The 27470-nt window shown below is 47.2% G+C and overlaps 1 protein-coding gene across 1 annotated transcript in view; it reads left to right on the top strand.

Moving 5' to 3' along the window:
* Positions 1-27470, top strand: part of Nod1 (nucleotide binding oligomerization domain containing 1) — a 52663-nt gene that overhangs the window by 1745 nt on the left and 23448 nt on the right. Inside the window, exons 2-3 of the mRNA XM_075954978.1 lie at positions 23976-24295; positions 25776-25950. Coding sequence (XP_075811093.1) covers positions 24095-24295; positions 25776-25950 — 376 coding nt within the window. The 5' untranslated portion in view covers positions 23976-24094. The remainder of the gene's footprint in view (positions 1-23975; positions 24296-25775; positions 25951-27470) is intronic.

Raw genomic sequence — 27470 nt, 5'->3', positions numbered from 1 at the left:
TGCACTCGGTGTTCTTGCTTTGCTCTTGACTGTTAGCTAGGGACTCTTTCATCAAAGACCAAGGAGTCAGGAATCTGTAGAAGAGAAGTCCAAAACCTGTCCTTACTGATGCCTGCCTCTTACCTGAAAGCAGCCCACTCCATTGGGACTGTCACTGCCAGGGTTAACAGCAGTAGCACTGTTTAGATAAGACATTTAAAATATAAACCGTGAAGCCACAGAGGCATGGAGGACAAAGTATCTGTAACTGTATGTGTGGTCACTGATATCTGCTTCAACCAAACATAACAAGGCTGTGTGTCTCTTATTCAAAGGAAAAGGTTCACTTCTGAAAATAGTTGGTGTTTGATTTGTAGGATTTGAATTTTTAAACAACAGTTTCTTCTACGTTTTTCCTTTGGAGGGTTTTGGGCACGATGAAGTTAGGAGAGCTGACAGGGACTTGCATGCCTGTAGCAGCCTGCTCTTAGATGTCTGCGATTGTGAGTCTGTCTGTGGAGGCTCAGGGAGGGCAGGTGTTTCATCTAAACTTGACTCTGCATTAAGAGGGAGTAGTTGCTGTCTTTTATTTTAGCTGATGGAATTCAGCCAGGCCTGGAGCACTGGCCAAGACAAGACTTCCTGGCTTGGATGCTTTACTTAAACTTGAATTTCATCTAGAATTGGCAGGCACCAAACAGTGGGCCGAGAGTCCTAGGCCAAGTCAGCTACAGCAGGCGGCTCCACCCTTCCCATTTACTTTCCTGCCAACCCATGGAGAGCAGTCTGTCATCTGATGCGGCCCTAGCCTGGCCTTTGATGCAACAGGGTCTCTAGTAAGAGATGCACTTTTTTGTAGCCAACAAGGCAACGAAGTGTCATGCTTCCTTGAAACCAACCGGCTACTCAGAAAACTCACCTTAGGATTTGTTTGTGCTGACAAGTAATTTTCCTCTGAATTACAGAAAGCTGTATTTGAAAGGAGTAACAGATGGTTGAAGACAAGGGCCCAGGAAATGACCCAGTGAGCACCCGACTAGCACTAGGTCTCGGCTCATCGTCATCAGCATTGCTACTGTTGTGTTTGGGACTCAACCCAAGACTTCGCAAATACTAGGCAAGAGTTTTGCCATTGTGCTAGAACCCTGCCCTCTTCTTTTAAAATCTTGAGTCAGGGTCTCACTAAATTCCCCAGGCTGTCCTTAAACTCCATCTGTAGCCCAGTGAGTCTTCAAACCGAGCTTACAGGTCCTACCACTTCAATCTCCGGGTAGCTGGGGTTACTGGCCTGTATCCTGCTACGTATTTGTTTTAGAACGGAGATGTACTTACTCTTCTGTTGTATTGTCCCCACCACATAGGTTAGGGTTGTAAGAAGTGTGGGGGTGGGGTGGGGGATGGGGTAGTAGTTAATGACTCCGTGGATGCTTTTACAACCATGTGCCACTACAGAAGACAGTCACGTATTAATGAAGAAACTTCTTTGGTGGTAGGGGAGCTGTAAGAAGGTGAATTTTCCTTAGGAGAATATGTGTGTTATTTCTGATTCCTAGAAGATTGAAAATACAATAGACAAGAACTTCTGTGCTTCATGTTAACAAAATCCCATTTTCCCCCTATGACCCATAGAGCAAACTTTCTGGAAGGAAGTAGGTAGGACGCTAGGCTTTCCTTTGGGGACAGGCAGTCTCTGCATACCACAGGACAATAGACCCTCCCTTGAGAGGGTATTCCCGGCTCCATTTAACGATGGAGTTTTAAATTTTATTGTATTGCTCTTTGTTTGAGGCAGGGTCTCACTAGTCGCCTTGGCTGTCCTGAAACTCAACATGTAGACCAGACTGGCATTGAACTCATACGGATCCTCTTGCCTCTGCCTGCTGAGTGCTCGGATTGAAAGCAAGTATCGCCATGCCTGCTACAGTGGAGATTTCAAAAACATGCAACTGGGCTTGCTTCCTGGGCTTCAAGTGCGGGCTCTTGATCTCTGTAAAGTAGATACCAGATAATTGTGGAAGAAACCTTGGGCTTTAGACTCATGAGTGTGTGTGTGTAGGGGGGGAGGGGTCATGCTATTACTTTGCTCCTTAGCTAAAAGTGGTGTCTTCGTTTGTAAAATAGGACATTCTTCCCAAACAGGGTGTTTTGAGCCAATGATGAGCTAATCTGTGAGGCTCCCTCCACCTCACCTAGCTTGCAGTAAGCGGTAATTACTATGGTGATAGTAATAATGATGGCCACTGTGGTTCCACGGTTGGTTTTACCATCTCCTCCTGTGACCTTGGCCTGGGCTCTGGCATCTGTAAAATTAGGGTCAGCACTCATCTGGAAGAACTGGACTGATGCTCGGTTCGGTGATGAAGTGATGATGATACGGCAGATTCCAGATAAGGTCCGCAGACTTGCTGTGTGACAGGCTAGGCTAAGGGATGCAGGATGGCTTCTGGTTTTGTTTTGTTTATCCCCTCACTTAGTCTTCCCAGCAGCCCCAAGCCCTTAGTTGTACCTCCCATCTTCCAGGTAGGGGAGCTGAAGTCCCATGAGGTTAAAGAACTAACCCCAAATCAACAATGCTCCACTCAGGGTTTGAAGCCAGCCCAACAAGCCTGGGTTCTTAAATTCTGCTGGATGTTCAGTGGGACCCCGCCCTCTCCGCTGGCCCCACCCACCTCTCCAAGCTCCTATCTGTAATTAAGAGGTGTGTGCATGTTTCCTACAGAGCGGTGTTTCTGCCAGTTTAAGGAGCGGAAGTAGGAGCTTCATCCTGTGCCCCTCAGATAACTTAAACCCCAACCATTGCTTGGACTATAACACACACACACACACACACACACACACACACACACACACACACACCAGCCTTGTTACTGGTATAGACTTAACTTTATTAGAGTGTATTGTAATATTTAATTTGTGATAATGTCTCCTGAATGCAGTAAAATACGTTTTTATGGCAGGCAGGTGTGTGGGTGCGGGGTGCACAGAAACCCTACCAGAATGCCTCTCACGTGAAAGTGACAGAGTTTAAACTGTTCTAAATACACCCCAATTTTTACATTTTTATTTGTCTCCCCTATCCTTTACACCCCAATGGCTTGCTTCTCTATTTGATATCTGGCAACCTTCCCAGAGGTTACGTGGGGTAGGGTGGGGGACGGAAGAGTGAACGGCAAGAGTAAGTGGTAGGTGCTTTAGCATATCTAATAAGGAAGTGGACATTTCCAGGGCTGTGAAGTGCTTTCCTGGCTCCTTAGCCTGGGAGGAAGACTGGTGTAAACTGTAAATCCTGGTTCTTCCTTGCTCTTTGGAGTTTCAGTTCTTCAACACGTTAACTCAACACCTATTATCATAAGATCTCCCTGGGAGAAAGGGTGTATTAATACTTGAGAACCGGGGTTATAACACAATGATAGAGTTCGTGTCCGGAGTCCACAAGCCCCAGCACTACAAAACCAAACCTGAAAACATAAGGCTCAGGCATTGTTTTCACTGGGTCTGGCTGTGCTTACTTGTAATCCCGGCACCCTGGAGCGAAGCCTAGAAGAGAGTAGCTTTGAGGCCAGTGTGGGCTCTATAGAGTGTACCGCTAAAGGAGTCTAAAAGTTGGTGGTGGTCATCTGTATGACAAACTAGCTCAGATTCTATTGTAGTCGAAACAACAGCTATTTATTTCGTTTAGCCCTGGAGGCAAGGGTTATAAGACTAGGCCTCTAGCAGAGTCAGGGGTAGTCAGTTCTTTACCTGGTTCACAGATGGTCACCTGCATCCTTGTGGGACAGATGGAGAAAACGAGATAGCATTGCCCTGCCCCTTCTTCTAAGTCCACTAATCTCACCATGGGAACTTCATCTCCAGGGTATCATTTAAGCCTCTCCGAGGCTATCATGCTGGGGGTTAGCACTTTGACTCATGAATGGAAACATGGACGTTCACTCTTTAGTGGGGCAAGGTGTAAGCACGCAAGAAAATACATAATTATAAAGTGGGAAACGCTGACTCTTCCTGAGATCGAGCAGGGCATTCCTAGGGGTAGAGGTCTGGAGGGACCTCTCTAGAGAGCCTTTCCGCAAGGACTTGCGGATGGATGCAGGAAGAGGGAGGTTTGACAATCAGGGAACAGCCAAGAGATGGGAAGGAACTGGGTTTGTGAATAGTGAATGTCTCTCTTGGTGAGGCCTGAGGGGGAAGGGAATGAGAGAAGCTAGGGAACGAGCAAAGCTCAAGCTGAGCAGAGACTCCTGGGCTTAGTAAGGATGGATGTTATTCTAACACACAGTAGAGAGCTGCTGAAAATCATCCTCCGTCATGACCTTATTGTCTCAGTGTCAGTTTCCATTGCTGTGACGAGACACCGTGACCATGACAACTCTTATAGAGGAAAAACATTTAAATGAGGTGGCTTACATTTTCAGAGGTTTAGCACATTATCATCATGGTGTACGTGGTGTCATATGGACAGACATGACACTGGAGGAGCTGAGAGTTTTACATCTTGATATGGAGGCAACAGGAAGTGAACTGAGATTACTGGGCATGGCTTGAGCATATATGAGACCTCAAAGCCCACCCTCACAGGGACACACTTCCTTTAACAAGACTATCCCTACTCCACCAAAGCCATACCTTCCAATAGTGCCACTCCCTTTGGGGGACAATTTCTTCAAACCACCACACTTATTATCAGTATATAAGAAAAGACCATGGGAAGCATGTGCAGAAAGCAAACAGAGGACCTCACATGAGAGGGTAAAAGCTTGCTTCAATAGCAGACCTGCTCATGATATCTAATCCACTCTCTTGAAAACTCCATTGTGATAGCCATTTTTCTGTTATTGTGACGGAATGCCAGAGATGATCAACTCAAAAGGGTTATGGTTTCAGAGGGGTTGTGGCCATGGCTGCTTGGTCCTGAGGCAGACTATCATGACAAGGTGGTGGTCATGGTGGCCAGAGTAAAACAGAGAAGTGACAGGCCCTTCTACTCCTTCCAGTGCCTTGATCCTGTGGTGGGACACCTACTAAAGGTTCCACCGCTTCCCAGTAGTACATAGGTTGGTGACTAAAACTTTAATATATGGGGATTTTGGGGGACATTTAGTTGTGGTCTCTTATGAGGATGGGATCCCCATAACCAAGTCTTCCTCAAAGGTCCTACCTCCACACACCGCTAACTATGACATTGAGAGGCAGTTTCCAACACAAACGTTTTGGGAGGCAAATAGTTAAACTGTATCAACTATTGCACATTGAATTTAGAAAGTTTGTGCTACTCCATCCTCAGTACTGAAGAAAAACGGGAAGGGGTCGGGGGAGCAAGCCTGTGTTAGTGTGAAACAGTTCCGAAAGGGGTTGAGGGAGCAAGTCCGTGCTAGAACATGAAACCGTTCTTAATGTGGCAGTGTCTCCAAGCTCGGTGGGAACAGGTTCAGAGTCCCGTGTGCCCAGCCTGCAGTCCCTGCTCTGGAGTTTCCTGAGACAAATGAGTATGAATGGGTGAGGCTCTCCTAGGCCCTGAGCATCCTTCATCAGGAACCCCGGTGATGGTGTACGAGAGATTCTGGTCCAGCCTAGCTCCTGAAAGAAGGGATAAAAGACTCCCCAACGTTGACTGAGGTTGGGACTAAGTGGGATTAGAGAGTGTAGGTACAAAATACTGGCTTCCCCCATGGTTACAAGGCAGCATTTCATGCATCTAGTCTGCCAACTCTGGCTGAAAGAGGTGCTTCCCCCACCCTTATAATCTTTGAAAACCCAAATTCATCTCCTCAGGAATTTGCATATTATTGGGAGGTACCTGGTTGGTAATGTTTTGCTTTTTTGTTGTAAGTGCTGTGGGTTGAAACCAGCACCTCTTAGGTGCTAAGCATGCTCCATTTCTGAGCTACGCCCCCCGGAACCCAGGGTTTGCAAGAGAGAGAGACAGAGAGAGACAGAGACAGAGAGAGCACAGAAGGAGAGAGATTCTTCACTTGGCACATTCATGTCATAGAGAAATGCTCCACGACACACAGAAGCCCCACCTCAGCCTGCTGTCCTCCAGCTCGGTGGCTGCACCACCCTGCGCCTCTCTGTCGCATGGACTGTGACTGGTTAAACAGGTCTCCATGTGATAGGAGCTCTCTCATCAAGGCCTGACCCAGGCTGTGCAGGCTCTGAGAAGGATGGTTTGGGATGGTGGATCTGTCATCTCAATGTTTCCTTGACCCTTAGGGTCCAGGCACTCCTGTCTTCTCCGTCTGAACTCTATGACAGATTTGTGTCCCGGATTCTGCTGGCTGTGCACGTGTGTTCAGGTGAGGCAAGACAGACTTCATGGAACCCTTTGGCCACCTGGCAGCCGTGTGTTTATTTGTTCGCAGCCAAGTTTCACCTCAGGCTTTTGTGGTGACTAATACATGCTGTTCTGAAGAAATGCCCTTTCAGCTGAGACGCCTGAGACACTTTCTATGTAGATCCTAAATGCCACCTTCAGATAGCTTCTGTGGGAATCAATTCTCTCCTAGGAGGACCCAGGGATTGAACTCAGGCAGCAAGCCTTTATTCAAGGAGCCATCTTGCTGGTCTTCACAGGTAACACTTCTTAACTCCCTTTGAGGAATTCCAGAACTGGGTAAAGCCAAGAGTCTGATTTCCTCTGTTTGCTCTTCTTATTAGGATTTTTAGATTTATTTATTTTATGTATGAGTGCTCTATATGCATGTACTTCATGCCGGAAGAGGACATCAGATCCCACCGTAGATGGTTGTGAGCCACTATGAGGGTGCTGGGAATTGAACTGAGGACCTCTGGAAAAGCACCCAGTGCTCTTGACCGCTGAGCCATCTCTCTAGCCCCCGTTTTTAGGGTGTTTTATTCCCTGGTTCCCTCAGCGATGAGCTCCAGTCATGATCTTTTTCAAAGCCTACAATCAAACAGAAACAGTGTCTGTTAACAGTTGAGCATCAGTCTTAATAAGGGGCGTGGTCACTAAGTTGCAAGGTGGAAGCTATATAAAGGTCGTAGAGCATAAGAAGTGTCTGGATGCAAATCTGCACTCATCTGCCGAGAAACTCAGTAGGTGATGTTTCTGAAGGGAGTCTGTGTACTATGCAAATGCATCTATGTCCCTTATTGCCGGTGTCTCTGGACCTGGAAGAGGATACATCATTTACAAATGAAAGTACCACCTTCCATGAAAGTGGCAGGGATAAAGCCCCGTGGGAATCTGCAGTGAGGAGAGATGGGCCTAGTGGAGGACAGACTGAGGCAGGGTCTGGACCTTCTCTCATTCAATCCCTACTGAAAGATGGGAAGAATCGTTGCTTAAGGGGGCTACCCTAGCCAGAAGCAAACAGAGAGGGCATCTGCCTCACAGCCAGGAGCCCTGGGTTCCAGTTTTAGTTGATCTATCAAGTCTTCACCCTGCTACGGGCCTCGATTTTCATGTTTAAGTGGTTGTATGCAATGATCTTCTCTGCTCTAGAAGCTCAGAGTCCCTGCAGAGCAGCTGGCTTTTGGGCACTCTGTGTGAGCCTTTGAGGCCAGAGGAAGGAGACCCTTGGCTCTGTAGCTGTGGATGCCTCCACGGGGTTTCTCAGAAGCTGAGCGGTTGTGAAAGGGTTGTCTGTGCGTCATCGCTGAATTCCAAAGAATGCTTGTATCAGACGTGTCTGCATTCCTTTCTCTGTGGGCAGGATGGCAGTGCCTGTATGCCTGGAGTTATGTGGAGAGAGAGAGAGAGAGAGAGAGAGAGAGAGAGAGAGAGAGAGAGAGAGAGAGAGAGAGAGAAGCTTTGGATGGGGGCTGACTTCTCCCTTTGCTTTGAAATGCTGAGGGATTAAATGCTTTTAGATGCTGAAAGTAAATGAGAGCTAATGGAGTTTAAAAGCCTTCAGTAACCATGGTAGCATCATCCACCCGCCGAGAGCTCTCCAGATAGATAGATGTCCTGTCAATCATTTCCTGGTGTGGCAGAAACAGTATCAAACTGGACTCTTCTTCCAGGTTAAGTTCATTAAGAGACTGACACAAAAATAAGAAAAAAAGAGAGAAGTGTGGATTTTGGTGGATCGTGCAGCAGAGATGGCAGGACCCACTTGAGTGGCCGAGCATGTGTGCCTCACATTGCCATATTTGTGCTGCAGAAGAACAGACTTGGCATTGGTATCCGTTAGCCAGATCTTAGGATGAGTTAGCTTACCCAGCCACCGCCTGGATGCTGGAGGAACTGAGAGCCATGCTATACCTCATCAATTTAATCCTGAAAATCCAGGCAAGTACCTTATATGCAAATTCAATGCAATTGTCTTCATCACTGGGAAACTCCTCAGAGAGGAGGCTGTGGGATTAAAGTCCCCAGAAGGACTCTTGCATAAGACAGAAGCCACCTCATAAAGGAGGGCGTAAACACGACCCTCAGCATCCATGGATGTATGTTATAAGTGATGCCTGAGGTTTTGGTCATGCTTTGGTCTGGACCTGATATATACTGAATGGTATTTTTCCATTCAGTTTATTTCAAGTCTGTAATGGGCAGGCACTTACTTAAATTAGGACGGAATGGTGGGTTTAACTTATTTCGATTCAATAAACAAATTCCACTCATATTTCTAGTGCCCAAGACTGCATGAACACAACGCTTTTGCAAGCCCATATTGTGCCCATCAAGTTCTAATCCTTGCTGCAGATGTTATTTGCATTTTAGTATGTGTGTGTATGTGCGCTTCACTATGTAGCCCCGGCTGCTCCAGCACTCATGATCCTCCTGCCTCAGTCTCCCAAGTGCTAGGATTTCGAACATGCGCTGCTACACCCCACTCTAATATGTGCCTTTGATAAAAAGGGAGAACGAATGTGAAATGTTTCATTATTATTATTTGAATGGGTAGTAATGAGAGAGGTCCCTTACCATTGTCCATTTACTGCAAAGAAATCAAATTACCGCATTTCTGGGAAAGGGTTTAAGGGCTGGGGTACGTCTCAGTGCTAAAGGGCTGACCTAGCACCCACAAAGCTCTTGGTTTAATCCTAGCATTGGGGGCTGGCGGTGGGGTAGAAAAACAAACCAACAACATGGAAGGCAGATAGGGCACCAGTCAGAGACTAAAGTAAAAGCTCCACCGTACTCTAACTTGGAGAACCAATGAATCGGAGCTTGCTTACAGAGTAAGGAAGAGTTTACTCACAGGAGCATGCGTGACACCAAAGCCACCGCATCACAAGAAGTCTCACCCTGGCCTGAATGGTGGCTTCCCCATAGCTGACTTGATGAAGTCTCCTCTGAGTTCACTTAACCTTCCACACTCTTTAAACGCTAGTGCCTCTGGGCGCCACGCAACCACATGCATCTTGGGCAGAACTACATACTGCTGGAAGGGAGGGGAGCAGGGCTGGAATCTTCGGTGAGGGGCTAATAACCCCTCCCCTCTGTTTCTTCTGTGAGGGACGTCAATACCGCCCAGTCTGGAAGGTCACTTCAGATAAGCCCAGGTTAAAGCTCATTCACGGGTCACCACAGGTGGCCTGACGGAGGTGGCAAGGGACAGTGTTCTACAGCATGATGGGAAAAGGGGGGAGGCCGGGGTGGGGGTGGGCTCCAGGGAGAGAGATCATTCTATAAAGTGCAACTATAAAGATCAGAAACCCTGTTATTTGAAAGGCAGGCATGCTGCTGTGCACTGGAAATCCCCACGCTGGAGAAGCAACAAGTAGCTCCCCGGAGCTTATTGGCCTGTCAGCCTAGCCTGGTCAGCAACCAGTGAGCCCCAGCCTCATGAGAGACCCTCTCAGAAAAGGAAAGAAGAGGAACCTAAGGCACACAGCCGAGGAGTTTGATCTCTGTGGAACATGCTCATTCACACAACCCACACACACACACTCCCCACATCCCCCACTCCCCTCCCCCACATACACACATGTGAAGGAAACAAAAGCAATGTAGATGTGACCGGTAAACATTTCCTCTGTATGGTGCTGCTTGATGTCTAAGGATTAAAAAAAAAAAATCAAAATCTCTTGAGAGTTTCTTGGCTTTTGCAAGAAAGCTATTTCTGTGGTGAGCTCCTCCCCCCTTTTTAGGTTCTAACTAGGCTCTCAGTGGATAGACCCTGCCCAACTGAATATAAAATAAATCTGTTCCACCCAGAAACTTATCCTATTTCCTGGGGTATTTCCCCGAACCAGAAAAAGGTTTTCTTATTCCCCGGCGCACAGGTGGCTCTACATGTCAAAGGAGTCTGAGGCTTTAATGACCGCTGTTTCCTTAGATAAACACCCTTTCCTTAGCCTCTGTTTCCTTGGCTGGGATATTATTTCCGAAGGTGGACGCCATTTCCTTAGATGGACACTCTTTCCTTAATGACTTCTAGGAGATGAGATGGCTGAGGTGAAAACCCGAGTGACCGAATGGTGCATGCTGTAATTCGGCTTCCCTACGATAGGAGCTGTGGTCTTGTGAGGGAAGAGGAGGGCAGGGTGAGCTTTCTGAGCAGATGGATGTCTTAGACACCCCCATGCTGCTTCCTGTTTGACAACCGGTTTGAACCCAGCTTCCTCATGGGTCCGGTACTTTTCTTGTCTAAAATTATTGTATTCAAATGATTGGAAAAAGTTTGTCACACTAACAGATAATGAAGAAGGTTCCCCATATCAAACGGTTGTAGCTCATTGCTTGCACATTCTTCATTCCACGCCAAGGTCCTTTTCAAGCTGGCAAGATGCTTTGCTCGGGCCAGAGGAATGGCTCGGCAGTTACCTTCCAGCCCCCCACCACACACACACAGGGTTTTCCTCACAACCACCAGTTCCAGAGAATCTGAAGCTCTCTTCTGGCCTCCAGCATCAGGAATACACATGGCACAATACAAACATAAAATAAAGGTTCTCACACATATTCATAAAGTATAAATCAGTATAAATAAAAAAAATATTTTAAGCTGGTCATTAGTGGTACATGTCTTTGGTACATGCCCTTGGGAAGCAGAGGCAGGCAGATATCTGTGAGTTTCGGGGAAGCCTGGTCTGCGAGAGGGTTCCAGGACAGCCGGGGCTATACAAAGAAATACTGTTTCAAAAACCAACACACACACGCATGCATGCAAGCGCGCACATGGACACACACACACACACATATTCCACATATTCTCACAACAGGGATTTGTGAGCCAAGGTTGGGGAAGCAGCCACCTGTCTGCAGGGAGTCTAGCCATCATTCCAGAAGAGAAAGATTGAAACAGGAACAGCCGTGTCCCCACCCTGACCACTGAAAGCCCAGGAAACTGTTCCTCTATGCTCAGTTCCTAAGCCACAGCAAAGTGCTGAGGACAGTGAACCAGGCCTTAGGCGGGATATCAGGGCTGCTGAGAGGACAGCAGATGTCAATCAACCTGTGTCTGTCTTCAAGAAAGGGAAAGGCAAGGTCGGTAAGTCATTGCTTTACAGACTGGGCCTTTCGGTGTTTACAAAAGCATTGTTCTTCTGTGGCTGCCACAGACCCTGACTCACAGGCTTCTTATGAGCCCTCATTCCCGGAAAGGAGCTGGAGGAGAGAGCAACAGGACTGGAGAAGGGAATAGGGTGGCCAGATTCTAACTCTGCCCTTGCTTTTGTTTATGTTAGTGTTTATGCCCAACCCCTAGACAGAAATACTTCCAATGGCCTGACCACCTAAAAGCAGCTTGGGGTATAACTCTAATTAGCATCTGCTATGCTCGTAAAGCTTATTTTTCTGGGAAAGATTCAGATCTACTTGGAATCTTATCTGCTGGTATTGCAACACCAATCTGAAGAAAGATGGGCTGTATATTTGGAAATGTGTCGAGTTTTTAAAAGAACAGTGGGGTGTATAAGGAAAGGGGGATCCTAAGGCTGGTGTGGCTGGTGGGAAATGACTGCCTTGAGGTTCCTCTTCTTGGCTCAACCACCATCACCGGGCTTGGGTCTGAATTCTAGGTGTCCTTCTGAGGAGATGGTCACATTCCAGGCAGGGAAGCCTCTGCAGACCGGGAACCCGCGATGGCGTTGAACAGAACGAGTGTTTCCCAGCTGCAGGCAGTTGCGTGGATGGCCTCTGATCATGGACACTTAAGACAGTGGTGACAGGTCTGGGTGCGTGTGTGACATCTGGGTGCGTGTGTAACATCTGGGTGCTACTCAAGGGCTCTGTTTTTCTGGGTATCTTAAGTACAAACCCCCTAAGAGAGAGGGGCTCTCCCTACACTCATCTCCCAGTAACCTTCTGCCAAGAGGCTTGCATGGGCCCTGCACCTTTGTGGTCATGGTGACAGACCTGAGGATGCCTTCCTCTCCCCGAGCAGTTCCCTTGCTTTCATGCCACAGGTACTCCGTCACCTCTTCCCTACTCTGTTAAGATCTCCTTCTCCCCCTTCACAGACCCCTTCCTAGTTTTATGACTTACATGTGAGTCTTACACACTTACTTGCACACACAACGAGGGAATGAGAGAGAGAGAGAGAGATTTCAATCTAGGTTCTGCATGCGAGAGAAAATAGGGCATTGGTCTCTGAGTCTGGCTTATTGCACGTAATGTCGTAATCTCCATTTCTATGTGTTTTGTGTGCCAAACGGTATGATTTCATTTTTCCTTTAGTCTCCAGGCATTTACTAATCACAGTCACTGGACTTGTAATGCCTCGTTCTGAATCTGTCTAAACTGCCAGGTTATAAACACTAAGGGTGGAGATCTGCTTGGCCTCATTGCACTCAGTAAAGTGTTCCTCACAGTGACGGTCACCTGAAGCTGGCATAAGGATGGGGATAGTAAGAAAGGTGAGCTGAGGAGGTAGTTACTGGGGTTCTGCTCTCCGTGCCAGCCTGGCAGGGATCTGCTCTGTGCCAGCCTGGGGTAGGCCCTTCCAGCACATTAACTCAAAATTGCTTGCAATACCCTAAGACAGGGACCTTTACTTGGGGATTAATCAAAGCACAGAGCAGTAACTTGCAGAGAGCGCTGGTCCTGACAGCGAGGGATCACCTCCCTGTGTCTCGTCCCCTGAAGCCTGCAGAGTTCTGGCCAGCAGCCCATTCGGCAGAGGTCCAGGTAGCTGATCTCCCTACTGCTGGCAAAGGCTGCAAACGTGGGTAAGTGGGAGTGGGGCGGGTCTCCAGAAGTCCTGCATTTGATCCCAGGGATCTTGCCTCTCACAGCAATTGTAAAGTAACTGATGAAGCTGGGGACCCAATGAAGAGCTGTGTTAGCTATTATCATCGGTGCCCAGCTGGACCCCCATATAGCAAATCTGGGGAAAGAATAAGCAAGGCGGTGACATCAGCAGATTCTCCTGCTGCCCTCCACCCCTGGTAGCCACTGCTCCTCACGGTGAGGGTGGAACCCTGCCGGTGATGATACTGGCATCTAGACTGTTGCAGCTCTTTAGGCCACAGGGTCAGGCCGAGAAACACGCTCCGCCTGGCATCGTTGTTCAACTTCTTGGATGTGGGGCTTGCTCGGGCACAGAGCTCTGAAGCTTCAGTCCTGGCCCTCTAGTTCTTTTGCTCTTCATAAAAGGAAAACCACGCCAGGCAAAGAACTCCGCTGCTGGAAAGCCGGACTGTTTAGAAAGCAGTTTCCGCAGTTCAAAAGAGAGCCTTGGCAGTCACAAAGACACATCAGGTAATCACGAGGGCACAAGGAAACAGTATGATAGCAACCCGGCCGAACACCGCTGTGCGCACAAAAGGGTGGAGGCTTAGGAGCTGATAGACAGTTTTGTTTTGCTCTCTAAGTCTTTGGTTGTTGTTACTATTTGTTTCCTTTCACAATTTGTTTTCCAGTGACCAGGTGTTTAGTTGACAAGTTATAAAAACACAGCAAGGATGGGCGCATGAGACAGTTAAGTGAGCTAGGGGCTTGCTGCCAGGCCTGGCTAACGGAGTTCACTCTCTAGGACCCACATGGCGGAAGGAGAGCAGCAGCTTCTGCAAGTTGTTCTCTGGCGAGGACAGGGCAGCGGGGTTTCAGCCTTGTGTTTCTTATCTAACACATGAACATGAGATTGTGTACATTTTGTTTTCTACCAGTTTGATAGTCTATAATTTCATCGCCACATACTTCAAAATGCTTTCTAATTCCTATTTTTCCTTTGACCTGTGAACCTGGAGATTTTCCAGATGTCTTTTTATTGTTGATTTTTAACTTAATTCCACTGTGGTCACAAAATGTAGGATGAACAATTCCAATCCTTCGCCAGGCATTAAGAGTTTGCAGTGAGGCCCAGAATGTGGGCAACTTTTTAAACACTACACGTGTACTTAGCACCAGGTCCTGTGCTGTTGTTAGGCACAGTGGGATATCCATACTGTAATGGATTAAGTCGTGGCTCCCTGCCCGGGACCAGCCGCCTTCCAGGACCTGCAGAGACCTGTGGCATGGTCTTGTGGTGTGCCCATCAGTCTGTCTCTCCTCATGGGACTTGCTGCCCCTTGTGGCCCACTGCAGCCTCTTGGGGAACTGTGCTGTCCCTGCCTGGGACTGACTGCTCTCGGGACCTGCTGCCCACTGACGCTGTTGGTGACTTGCCGGGACCTGCCGCTGCAGACACTTGGGGATCCGCAGCATTTTTTACTTAATCCATTATTTATCATTACACATACAACAAGATAAGCTTATGATTTTGATCTCCCAGGATTCTTACTGGTTCCAAGGTCTGACTGTTCTTTCAGCTATTATATGAAGTATCTTATAGTACCTGACTATGATCATGTATTTGGATATGTTGGGTTTTTTTTTTTTTGCAATTTTTTCCTTTAATGTATTTTCAAGATATACAACTAGACGAATGAAAGTGAAAGTTCTTCTTTCACCACTCAGAAGTACTATTCATCAAACTGTTGTGAAATTCTTAAATTCCCATCTAATTCTAGTTTAGCTGTGCCAGTCACAGAGCATCCTTCCTCCTTGAGTGACCACGCACTGACACTTTATCAAAGATACACCTCTTTGGGTAGCCTGCAGGGTTTTTCCTAATAAATCTGCCAAATTATGTTTTATAATCATTATACTTATTCATATTTGATTTAATACTAGTATTTGGGGATATAGATACATACTGTACATATGTATGTCATTTATTTTGTTCCATTACCTCCTTTTCAAAGACTTACTTGTGCTGGGCACGCCTTTAATCCCAGCATTTGGGAGGCAGAAGCAAGTGGATCTCTGTGAGTTTGAGGCCAGGTTGAGCTTATTTGTTATTAGTATTATTGGTTTTTGAGACAGGGTTCATCTGTGCTGCCCTGGCTGTCCTCGACTAAAAACAGCACTTCTAGTTGGGCACGGTGGTGCATGCTCTTAATCCTGGCGTCGTGGAGACCGAGGCAGAAGAATCTGGAGCTGGAACTCAGACTGGAGTACCCAGCGAGACTCTCTCTCAAAACGAAAACAAAGCACTTCATTACAGTACAATTTCATACAACATTTCCAAGTTTAAACATACAGGTTGATGACATTTGGCAAAGTGTGTGTGTGTGTGTGTGTGTGTGAGCACGTGCGTGTATGCGCACTCTTCCCTCAGTATCTGCAGGGGTCAGTGTCAGGATGGTCCAAGGAAAACAAAATCTACCATTGCTCAAATCCCTGATAGAAGGCACGGTGAGTGTCTTCATATCACACATACACTCCTGAACACGTCAAATCATCTCTAGATGATTATGATGCCGAACACATTGGAAGCGCTATAAAAGTTGGTAGACGATTCAATTTCAGGAATGATGACAATGAAAACATCTATAAATGACTCCATGTTTAGTGAGGCGTGATGTTTTCCTGAATGTTCTTGATCCATGGTTGATTGAATCGAAGGATGTGGAATCCATGAATGCATACACACTACACACACACACACACACACACACACACACACACACACACACACGTGTACACATATGATACACATAGCACTCACTCAAGATACACAGTGTTGGGCTGGAAAGATGGCTCAGAGGTTAAGAGCACTGCCTGCTCTTCCAAAGGTCCTGAGTTCAATTCCCAGCAACCACATGGTGGCTCACAACCATCTGTAATGGGGTCTGGTGCCCTCTTCTGGCCTGCAGGCATACACACAGACAGAATATTGTATACATAATAAATAAATAAATAAATATTTAAAAAAAAAGATACACAGTGTTTCCACGTCCTAGGAGCTTGCCTGGCTCTTGTTCACAACTAGCGTCTCCACAGCTGCCACCTCCCTGGCTCCCCAGGAGCTGGTTCAGGATCAGGATGCACACGGAGCCATAGAGTACATCCTCTTTCTCGGAGCCTGACTTTCTCAGCCTTGCGTCTGTGACACTCCTCCTCTGTTTTATTGCTCTCAGATGTGCTGCTGCCTGGTGCTGCCTTGTGGGGCTGCGGACACTGTGTTGACTCAGTCACCGGCAGCTCTTCTGGGAACTGCCAACTGCTTTCTCACAGTCAACCAGCAGGAATCTTGTTGGAATGAAATAAAACAAAAACCGGGTCAGAACTTCGGATTTCCCTCAAAGGGCGCGTTTCTAGGAAGGGAAGTTGCTAAAGGGACTTCTCTCTCAGGCTGGTCATTGTTACTGTTGAGATAATAAAGCTCACCACAAGGCGAGGGCCAGGAAGCTTTGGGTCTTCGACCTGTCATGTCCATGGACTTTCAACAGCTTGGTTAAGACACGAGCTCAGACCTTAAGTCCAGAGTGCCTGAAAGCCTCTTTCTACCCCATCAGCTAAAACTACTGAAGCTCAATATGGCCACAGAAATGACTTCTAGTAGATCCCAAACCCCTCAAAATTAGCTGTTACTGAGATAAAACCGGGTCCTAGAAAATGTCCTTAGAAAGTTCCCAGAATCTTTCAGTTGACTTGGAACCCACCAGGCCTGCAGGTCACACAGCAGGCCACTATTAAACTAGCCGTGGACAACACCCCCGAGGTGTGGAGTGTGACAGTGACATCGCCTAGTTACTCTGCAGGGTCTTGAAGCTGCTTTGGCATAACAACCAAAACTAGAGATAACCACTGACTCTTAACTTGGATTTCAAAGTCTAGAAAGATGGGAATCCTTTCTTCCTAATACAGCTTAACAGGGACTCTCATGCTCTCCAGCAGGAATTTACACGTGTGCTGGGGAATGCCGTCATATTGACACTGACTCCCTTATGGTATGGGCATTGTAGACATTGGACCAAGACACATGTTACAATTAGGACTGTAGCTCACGAGCAGGAGGAGCTGACAGGGATCAAAGAAGTGGTCAGGCTGCCCAAAGGAGATTTATTTGCCCCAGAAGGATAGAAGGCAGGGAGTAAGAGATAAAGACAGGAGATAGAGGATGAGGGAGAAGGGAAAAGGAATAAGGGAAAGGGGAAGGAGTATTTGTCCTGGGGTGGCACAAAGAACTCTCTCTGGATAACGAGGAAACAGATGTGACTATAGGAAAACTGTGGTTTGTAAAAGTGAAAGGGGAAACCCTGTGTTAGGATGAGGTGTTTAATTTTGATTGGGCATGTTCATTAGGTCAGCCAAAGGGGGCTTTTGGTTGTTGGATTTCACTACTTTGACAGCTGGACCTTGGTAGTCAGCCTCAGGAAGAGGAACAGGACAAATAAGGGAACAGACCTTGGGGCTAGCTTCAGGAATGTAATCTAACAGTTCTTAGCAAGGCAGAGGAAAGGGGGGAGAAAGGCACGGCCTGCCAGAGCCATGCCTGCCACACTCGAGCTGGCCAGTGTCCCTTCACTGACAAAGAGCAGGAGGTTTCTATTTCAAGTGTACAAAGTTGCTAAATGGCTTCTACCCTGCGACCACTGAAACACTTTCCGGGCTGCTGACCGGAATCTAGATATCCTCTCAGATTTCAAAACCTCGGCATGAAAAATAAGAACACAGCTACTCCTTCCTAGATGTGTGCCATGTGACACTATTTCTGGGGAGACATGAACAAGTGTTTGCTTACCCCAGATAAAGAACCAATAACAGACCTAAGGATAGACACCATCAAAGTCCAAATTGATGAACATATAAGTTTTATTGGGGTTATTTAGAGGAATATGGGCGAGGGATTATTTATTGGCACAGAAATGACTCAGAGATCTGCATCGCCAAACCCCACCCCAGTGTGACCACAGCTCACCGAGGCTGGACACTTGAAGCACACTGCACAGCCTTCAGGCAGCTCAGCAGGTTGGAAAGTGTCATTTCCAGGCAACTCAACCGGCCTCTTCTTGCAGGGGCTCAGTTGGACCCAACTCTTCGGGGCAGCTAATAGTATCATTGGGCTGTTCTTACAGATTATATATATTTAGGGAGGGAGGAGTCTAGTGTATCTTGTCAGTTTCAGGGACTTCCTGATGCCCTGAAATGTTTACCTCTTGATCTTAATGAGCTTCCTTGAAGGGTGGACTGTTTCACATACCCCCCCCCCCCCTTAGAACAGTGGTTCTCAACCTTGGGATCGAGACCTCTGTGGATCACACATCAGATATTATATTACCAGTCACAACAGGAGCACAATTACAGTTCTGAAGCATCAATGAAAATAATTTTATGCTTGGGGGTCACTACAACATGAGACATTGCATTAAAGGGTCACAGCATTAGGAAGGCTGGGAACCACCCTTAGGACATCTTGTTCCACCTCCTAACATCCTATGACTTACAGAGCTTCTGGAAGGTTTTCACCTCAGAGGAAAGGGCTGTCCAGCAGTGTTATACTGATGATGCATTAGAGCGGTGCTTTGCACGTATGTAATTAATGCAGACATCTCATCAGGCCACCTGCTTGCCTTTATTCTCATTAATGAGACTACTGGAAAAATCTAAATTGCCAGTGTTAGTGAGATGGCTCAAGGGGGAAAGGCCCTTGCCCGCAAGCCTGATGGCTGGATTCTGGCACCCAGACCCTCAGGGCGGATGGAGAGAACTGATTCTGGCGTACTGTCTTCCCCCACCACACACGCGCCCTGGTGCTTGTACACACGCAACTGCATGCACACACACTAAATAAATAAATGTAAAAAATTATTTTAAAAATAGTAAAATAGAACTACCATGAGGATTGTATTTATCTTATATTAATAACCCTGCTCTACCACCTTTAGAAATGATTCTTTTTAAGCCCAGTGTTATTTGTGGATACTCAGGATCCTGAGTGAATCCCGTGAGCTCATGGGTTCAAGACCAGCTTGAGAAACTATATTTAGAGAGCCTTAAAAGAGAAGATGCCAGGCGCTGTTGGCACATGCCTTTAATCCCAGCACTTGGGAGGCAGAGGCAGGTGGATCTCTGTTAGTTCCTGGCCAGCCTGGTCTATAGAGTGAGTTCCAGGATAGCCAGGGTTACACAAAGAAATCCTGTCTCAAAAAAACAAAACAAAACAAACAAACAAAGACTGTTCCCTAAACTTTTTTTTCTCTCAGGTTTTGCCCTCCCCCAAATCTATCGCAGATTTAGTTCAAAAGCCCAAGTAGCAAGGCGGGATGTAGAAAACTATTTCTCTCTCTCTCTCTCTCTCTCTCTCTCTCTCTCTCTCTCTCTCTCTCTCTCCTCCCACCAACATACTCTACCTGCCTAGGCAGTGGGCTCACGGCCTGCGCGTTCTATCTTCATTTTTCCACTTGGTGTTCTATCTTGCCTTCTGCAGCCCTGGAAACTTGTTTTCTGGTCACGTCTTCGGCCTTAAATTGTTTCTTTGGCTGTTTCCTTGGACTGTCTGGACAGGATGTCCCTTCAACACCCACCCTCGGGGCTCCGTATCTGGGGGTGGGAAAACCTCCCCTACAGAGAGGCCTGGCTCCCAGAAGCCCAGTGCTACCCATTGTCCTTTCTCCTTCCTCTCCCTACCCCTTTTTCTTCCCTTTTCCCTCCCCTCCTCCAGCCCTCCCGTTCCCTTACTCCTCCCCTTTCTCTACCACTGTGTCTTTTCCCCATGCCTTCCATTTGCACCCAGGACTGAGCCTTTGCAGGTAAGACATGGAGGACCTTTCTGAGTCAGGGGACATCAGCTCTCTGTGGTGCATGCTCATGAGCCGTAACTCTCTGAGGCGTCTCACGGGCAGTTCGGTCTGTCTCTGGCTTCTGTTTTCCAGGCAGTGTTGTTTCTTTGTTTCCTTTGTGACTTCCATCCTTCCTTAAATTCCTGCCAAAGTAAGCTAACTGACCTCGGGGAAATTACAAAAGCAATCAGCCTCCCGGCCAGCTAGTTGTCGTGTGACCAGTGACTTTGTTCAGGTGGTCAAAAATCAGGAGACAGCTTCCCCCTTCGGTGGGGTGTCTATGGTGGGTATTACGGGACCAGTTTGGGAAGCTAGGGACAATTTTTGTGGGGATCGCAGGCCCAGGAAAGAGAAACAGAGAGTTAACAGAGCCCTCCCAGTGATAAGAGTGAGGACGAATGAATGAAGGATGTTGCTTAACCTCCTCCCTCAGCCTTCTAAAGCATGCTGACTCACCGAGGGAGAAGGCGCGGCCTTTCCCTGTGCTTTCCACTCTGCGCTTCAGCGATTCCCACAGCCCTCCCTGAGAAACCAGCCTGGGAGCTAGGACTGACCTGCTGCTACCGCTGCAGTTCCCCCACCCCAATTTCCTTTACTTATTTATCTAGTTAGTTATGCTTATAAATCTATTCTTTTTGGCTGTCACAAGATAAATTTTTAAAGCATTTAAAATTTTTTGAGATTATAATTTAATCACAAACCTTTCCATCTCCTTCTCCCTAGTCTCCTTCAAATCATGGTCCTTTTCTCACTAATTGTTATCCCATGCATATATATATGTATTTGTGTATACATATCTATTCCCAAATAGAACCTGTGCAGGCCATGTAATGGTACTTGCACGCATGTTTCCGGGCTGAGCATTTGGCACTGAACAACCAATTGGTGTGCTGCTCCCTAGGGAGTACCACCTTGCCCACTCCCAGCCTTCCTCAGTTGCCACGATTCTTTATGGGTGTATTCCTATTACTGGGAAACACAGGCTCATAGAAAACTTTCTAATTCTCTGTCTGTGACAGAATTTCTGCCCCCTCTTCCAAAATGTTTCCTGAGCCTTAGGTGTGGTTCTGTTTTGTAGACACATGCATTGGGACTAGGCTCCAGAACCTGGCATTTTGATTAGTTGTGTTTTTCTATACTGGTCTCCATCTGTTGCAAAAAGTTTCCCTGATGAAGAGTGAGGAGTACCTTTATCTGTGGGTATAAGACACATGCTTATAAGTTGTTGGTTGAGATTATGCTGGTTGAATAAATTAGTAGTTTTCTTTCAATAACCATGCTTTGATTAGCACTGAATAAGTAGCTAGGTTTCAAGTCCTAGACATTGTTCCCTATTGTTGAGCAGGTCTTAACTCCAACTAGAGAGCTGTTGGTTACCACCAAAATCTGTGTGCCATTACTGCACCCTTCGGGTTATTGTGCCAAGCTGATCATTGATGGGACTCATAGGCATCACAGTTGGTAAGATTACTGGTAGCCTCCCTCCTTTGGAAGCTTGCATGGCGCCTTCTGGTATCAGGAAAGCCAGTCCTCAGGGAGGGTACGTTCAGGTCAATTCCGGCTCAGGGGTCTCTGGGCGGTTTCTGAAGTAGACAGTGTCTTCAGGGATTGGGACTTCCCTTCCACTTCTGGGGAAAGGGAGTGGTAACCATGGACAACAGTAGTCTCTTAGCTAGCCATGCCCAGCAACTCAAAGAGGGCTTCTAATGTCTACTATTAAGGTTTTGTTAGGTGGTCTTTGGCGATTTAAGGGAGCATTGTCAGCTCAGATGAGAAAATTTCATTAGAATTATAGATGTATGTTTATGCATAGAATTGCGTGTATCATAGGTGGTTTTTTTTGATAAATAGTTAAGAGTATGATTCCTTGTGGCATTTTCATCCATCCTTGTTGGCACTGTACCACCTCCCTCCTCGTGTGCATACCTCGTTTCCTAAGGAGCCTCCACATTCCCCAAAGCAAAAGGTTAAAGTACAGGTGAGACTTAACTGTGACAAAGAGACATGGTGCCCAAATGACCCGGGTTTGAGAAACATTGTCCTAGAAGAAGAAAAGCGCAGAGAGCACTGTGAGCTTCTGTTACTGTTTGCAGTCATTCCTGACTCAGCCCAATGGCATTGAATATGGATCAACAGATTGTGTCTATGCATATGTGCCCATGTGTGTGATGGCCAGAGGTTGATACTGTCTTCTTCAGTTGCTGTGCTACTGGATCCAGGAGACTGACTGGCCAGGGAGCCCTCAGGATGCTCCTGTCTGGCTCTCCGGTGCTGGGATTCCAGGCACACGCCTCCATCTCTGGTACTTTCCAGTGGTGCTGAGGGAATCCTTATGCTTGCGCAGAAAGCACTGTACAGCTGAGCCGTCTTCCCAGCATCCTCAGATACCACTTAAAAACAAAGACAAGGTCGGGCATGCTGTAGCAGTCAGAGCTATATAGTGAGACCCTGTCTCAACAAACAAGACTGAATTCAGGGAATGACCACGAGCGAAGGGGGTATAAAACAAATTGTTTTTCTAATTCTAATCTGTCACAGAGTTTTGTTTGGAGTGGTGAATGAGCATTTGATTATGGAAGGACAATACCCAACGTGAAGCTCCACAGCTTCCTTTCCAAATGGTTAATTTAACTCTACAGAATCTCATTGAGATGTATAGTTTCACGATCTGGTTAATTTCAGTATGTGATTTTTTGCAAAGTTTTTTTTAAAATAATAAAGTTTAATTATAAAGAAGAGACCCTCTTTGTATGGAAGGGGTCCTTTGGGCTTTACAGCTGTCAGGGAAACGATCTGCAAAAATACAAGAATAAAACTCGGTACAGTCCGATTTTGGTACTGGGCCAGGATTTCTAGGGTCTGACATCAGATCATTTACTTTAGCCATAGGTAAGCACAGCACAATTTGGGAGAAAAGTTTTCCGAAAACGATTAACTCAGCCCTGTGAGTACAACAAGCTTAAGACATGTTTACATGGAAATCCTTTACAACGTACGCTGGCTTCATCTGTAAGATTGGCTTTTGTTGACAGAGAAGCCATGCTGAAGGTAATGGTCTAGGGAAAAGGGCTGAGGTAAATGTAACAGCTGGCCCCAAGATAACAGAGAAGTCACTTAAGCTGTTGTAAAGTACAAATGGCATCTCTCACAAGGATGAGTTTTATGACCTAGAAGTCATGCTCAAGGTTTTAGGGGGAAAGGTCTGGGAGGAGTAAAACATAATCAGACAACAAGGGTTCACCAGGTTGTAAGCTGCCTCCATTCCTGGCATTCCAGGGGGAACGTCTCTTTCCTTTGAAGGATGCCTGCGAGTTTCTTTCCTGGCTTCTCCAGCACTTAGCTGTGTGCCAAAGTATTCTTTTGCTGTCTACATCTTTGTTAGCTTTGCGGATTCTGGAAAGATAGCGATGGTCTAAGAGGAGAAGGCCATGTTAGAATATTTTATCTTCTTTCAGAGGCTGATGCCAGAGACTCGGTATGACTACCTATTTGACTTTGGTGGTGTTAGCTGAAGGCCTTTTGGGAGTCACTTACTGAAGCCATGGGTCCTGAAATGGGTCCTGGTTGCCACCTTTCCTCCCTCTTTCCCCCCTCTCTCCTCTCTGGTCTCCATGAAGAGACAGAGGTGCTCTGCCATGCCTTCTCCAAAGTGAAGGATTGAAACTAAAAGGTAGGCTAATCTTCCCTCCCTGACATTGTTCTCTTGCCGCAGTGACAGAAAGGCGAATACATTTAGTGGTGCAGAATCCCAGCAACAGCAATGAATTACGATCGTTGTTGAATAACTCCCTGGTAAAATTCTTTGGCATGACACTCTCCTGTTGGAGTAGAGAAATGCAAGAGACAGTGGAGACGGGGGAGAGGGAGAATCCTTCAGTGACATTTGCTTTGTTGACAGTGTCCTTTATCTCTTCAAGGTCAGCAGTGAAAGGCAAGATCCTGGACGGTGGCCCTGAATCCTGATTGCCTGTCTGTCAGGGAGACACATGTGGTCAAAGATGAATTTGAGCAAATGTTGACAGTGTCCTTTATCTCTTCAGGGTCAGCAGTGAAAGGCAGGATCCTGGTCGGTGGCCCTGAATCCTGATTGCCTGTCTGTCAGGGAGACACATGTGGTCAAAGATGAATTTGAGCAAAGTAGCTGCTGGCTACTCGAACTATGGAAAAGCAGGGCCATTATGAGATGGGAGCCGTCCCACCGGGTTGCCACTCCCACATTAAACTGCTGAAGATCAACAGGGAACATCTGGTCACCAACATCCGCAACACTCAGTGTCTGGTGGACAACTTGCTGAAGAATGGCTACTTCTCAGCAGAAGATGCAGAGATTGTGTGTGCCTGTCCTACCCAGCCCGACAAGGTATGGTGAGGGACATTGGTGCTGACAGTGACTGACCTGGGTTTCTAGCAGCTCTTCCCCTACCCTGATCCCGGAAAAGGGAGGATTTGCTATGCTGGACCAAATTTCCCACTGGGGTCTTTGTTTTTGTTGTTATTGCTGCTGCTGTTGCTGTTGCCATCCCCAGCTCAGCCTCTGCAGCACGGGGCGTATTGATCACAGGTGTGCATGCACACTGAGCTCTGCGGGTTATTTTCATCCTTGTGCCCCTTATGCATTACAGAACAGCTTGATTACAGATGTGTCCTCACGCTGGGGCCTTAGTAGAACATAAATGAGCTTCCTGCCAAGCCAGTTTACTTCTGTTTGAGGCTGGAACAAGCCCTTCCATTTCAGCTCTCCCTGTAGCGAGTGTTGATCCCTAGGCCAACTTGTGCTTTAAATGAGTAGGTGAGAAAGAGCATGGCACTCGGTGTCTCAACACCCCAAGGGGCCAGAGGCACCCACAAAACCAGATTTAGAAGCGACTGCCTCCTTAGGTGGGACCCCATTGAAGACTTTCCCACGCTATGAATGAGGAAGTAGAACCATCAGTTCCCTCTGCTTGGGAGTATGGTCTGCAAACTAAGAGAGTACCCCAAGTCTCTGGATAGAAAAGTGAAGTGCCTGTTTGAGATGAGGCAGGCAGGGGCTAAAGACACCCAAAGAACTTCTAGGGGGGCCCACAGCACACTGGTATGCTTTCGTTTCTTCTCTTGACACCCCTTTTCTTGGCTTTTTGAGACAGAATGCCCCTCTGTAGTCTAGGTTGAGTTGAAACTCTAATCCCCCTGCCTCAGTCCTCTGAGTGCTAGGACTTAGCTGTGTGCCGCTATATACAGCTCCCCATTGCTTCGCCTGTGTTTTTAATATGAAGGCCAGTTTGAACATGAGCTTTGGTGGGAGTCTGTTACCCTCCTGCAGCTAGCCCGGATACGCTTCTTCCTCTTGTCTCTAGGGTGACTACCTCCTAGCACACTTGTCCCTAGATGACAGTGACAAGAGGTTAGGAGGGAAAGTCCACAGCTGGAGGGCTTTTCCCATGTCTCTTCTGTTTTTAGGCTCACAGATGCTTCCTGGCTTCTTATTGCCATGGGGATGAATTCTTGCTAATGAGGCCCACTTTGCAGATTCTATGCAGACTCTTACACAGGCTGTGCAGATGGTCAGGCCATTGCACAGTACAGTAGTACTAGCACCTGGAGCCCCGTCTGGGAGCCCCTGGGATCCTTTTGGCAGGGAGATACACCCTCACACCAGCTCACACTCTTTTTTTTTTTTTGTTTTTCGAGACAGGGTTTCTCTGTGGTTTTGGAACCTGTCCTGGAACTAGCTCTTGTAGACCAGGCTGGTCTCGAACTCACAGAGATCCGCCTGCCTCTGCCTCTCGAGTGCTGGGATTAAAGGCGTGCGCCACCACCGCCCGGCCAGCTCACACTCTAAATGTTTGTGCCATCCATAGGTCCGAAAAATTCTTGACCTGGTGCAGAGCAAAGGTGAGGAGGTGTCTGAGTTCTTCCTCTACGTGCTACAGCAACTCGAGGACGCTTATGTGGACCTCAGGCTGTGGCTATCAGAAATCGGCTTCTCCCCTTCCCAGTTCATTCGAAGCAAAATTATCGTCAATACTGACCCAGGTAGGAGTCAGCTCCAGCAGGACTATAGGCATGGGTATGAAAGAAGGCACTGGGGTCTGGGAGTGCTATCATACTGTGGCCCAGGTGGGCATAAAAATGTAACCAGCAAGGCCAACCTGGCTGCCTGGGCTCTATCTCACAGAGGAAGCCCCGGTGCTCCTTCCATTTTGGAAAGAAGAGATGGTCTCTGGCATCAGAGTGCAGCCTAGGTCATTGCAACTGAACACAGGGAGCTTGTCTGCTTCCTTTTGCTTGCTTTGGTTCTGGGGATGAAACCCCGGGTCTTATGCATGCTAGGCCAGGGCCTTACCAGAGTTATACACCCCAGCCCCTCTCATCTGGTTTATTTAGGAGCCCTGGGAATTTTGGAAGGCCTTAGCTCTAAGTGCTTGTGCAATCAGACACAGCACTAGCACAGTTTTGACACCATGTTTTTCTATTTTAAAGTTTGTTCTAGGTGGGCTAAGATGTCACTCAATGGTGATGTATTTACCTAGCACCTAAAGGCTTTGAGCTCAACCTCCAATATACAAGTAATAATAAAGAAAAATACCTTCCCCCGAACACAACGAGATTCTAGGCAAAGTTCTTCGGTTACTCAGGATCCAGTGTATATTTTCAAAGTGCTGCAGACCTCATGAGTTGACTGGTTAGCTCCATAATTTTTATGCACAACCTACACCTGTGGAGGCACTGTGCTGGCTTCTGAGGATGCAGCGATAAGCAGGGACAGAACGCGACAGTCTTCCAGGACTTCAGAGTCTATGGCAAGGCGACCAGGACAGCAGCAGAGGAAGGTGCAAGTGGTTAGGGCGGAGTCTGCTCTGGGAGGGGGCCACCTGTTTTTACTCTCTCTGTTTTGTGACAGCCACCGGGAGCACGCCAGCAAGTACCCCACACTCTGGCTTTTAGACTCCACTTTGACCTGGTGTTTTAGTCACTTTCCATGTCTGTGACAAAATGTCTCAGAGAGCAACTTAAAAAAAAAAGCCAAGCTTTGCTTTAGTGTCTCAGTGCATGGTTGGTGGCTCCTTTGCTGTGTGCCTGAGTAGGGCTGGAACATTATCATGGAAGTGCCTGGCGGAGAACGGAGAACAGCTACTCCCAGCAGCAGTGAGAGACAGCAGGGGAGCTGGGGACAAGATACAGCGTTAAAGGGCATGTCACCGTGAAGGTGTAAGTCGCAAACAATGCCACACCAGTTTGGAATTATGATTAATAGGGTGATATTTATTTAAAGGGGAAAAAACTCACAGATAACCGTCCCCAACAACAACCCTCTGCGCAATCAGGAAGGAGTCTAGTCGCAGGAAATGGAGCAGGAAGCGAAGAAGGCAGAAGGGAAGTAGCCGTTTTTTTTAAAAGGGAGAGAGACCACGCCCCAATGGGCTGGTATCTCAGCGGCTATAGGCTGAAGGAGCGGAAGGACCTTCCGCAACATCACTGTGACCTGACTCTTTCAAATGACTCCACCTCCTAGTTTCTGCTGCTTCCCAACAATTCCATTAGATTATGAAGCC

Source organism: Microtus pennsylvanicus, chromosome 21 (assembly GCF_037038515.1).
Source record: "Microtus pennsylvanicus isolate mMicPen1 chromosome 21, mMicPen1.hap1, whole genome shotgun sequence".
Taxonomy (NCBI): domain Eukaryota; kingdom Metazoa; phylum Chordata; class Mammalia; order Rodentia; family Cricetidae; genus Microtus; species Microtus pennsylvanicus.
Note: the sequence above shows the minus strand (reverse complement) of the source record. Positions and strands in the feature narration are given on the sequence as shown.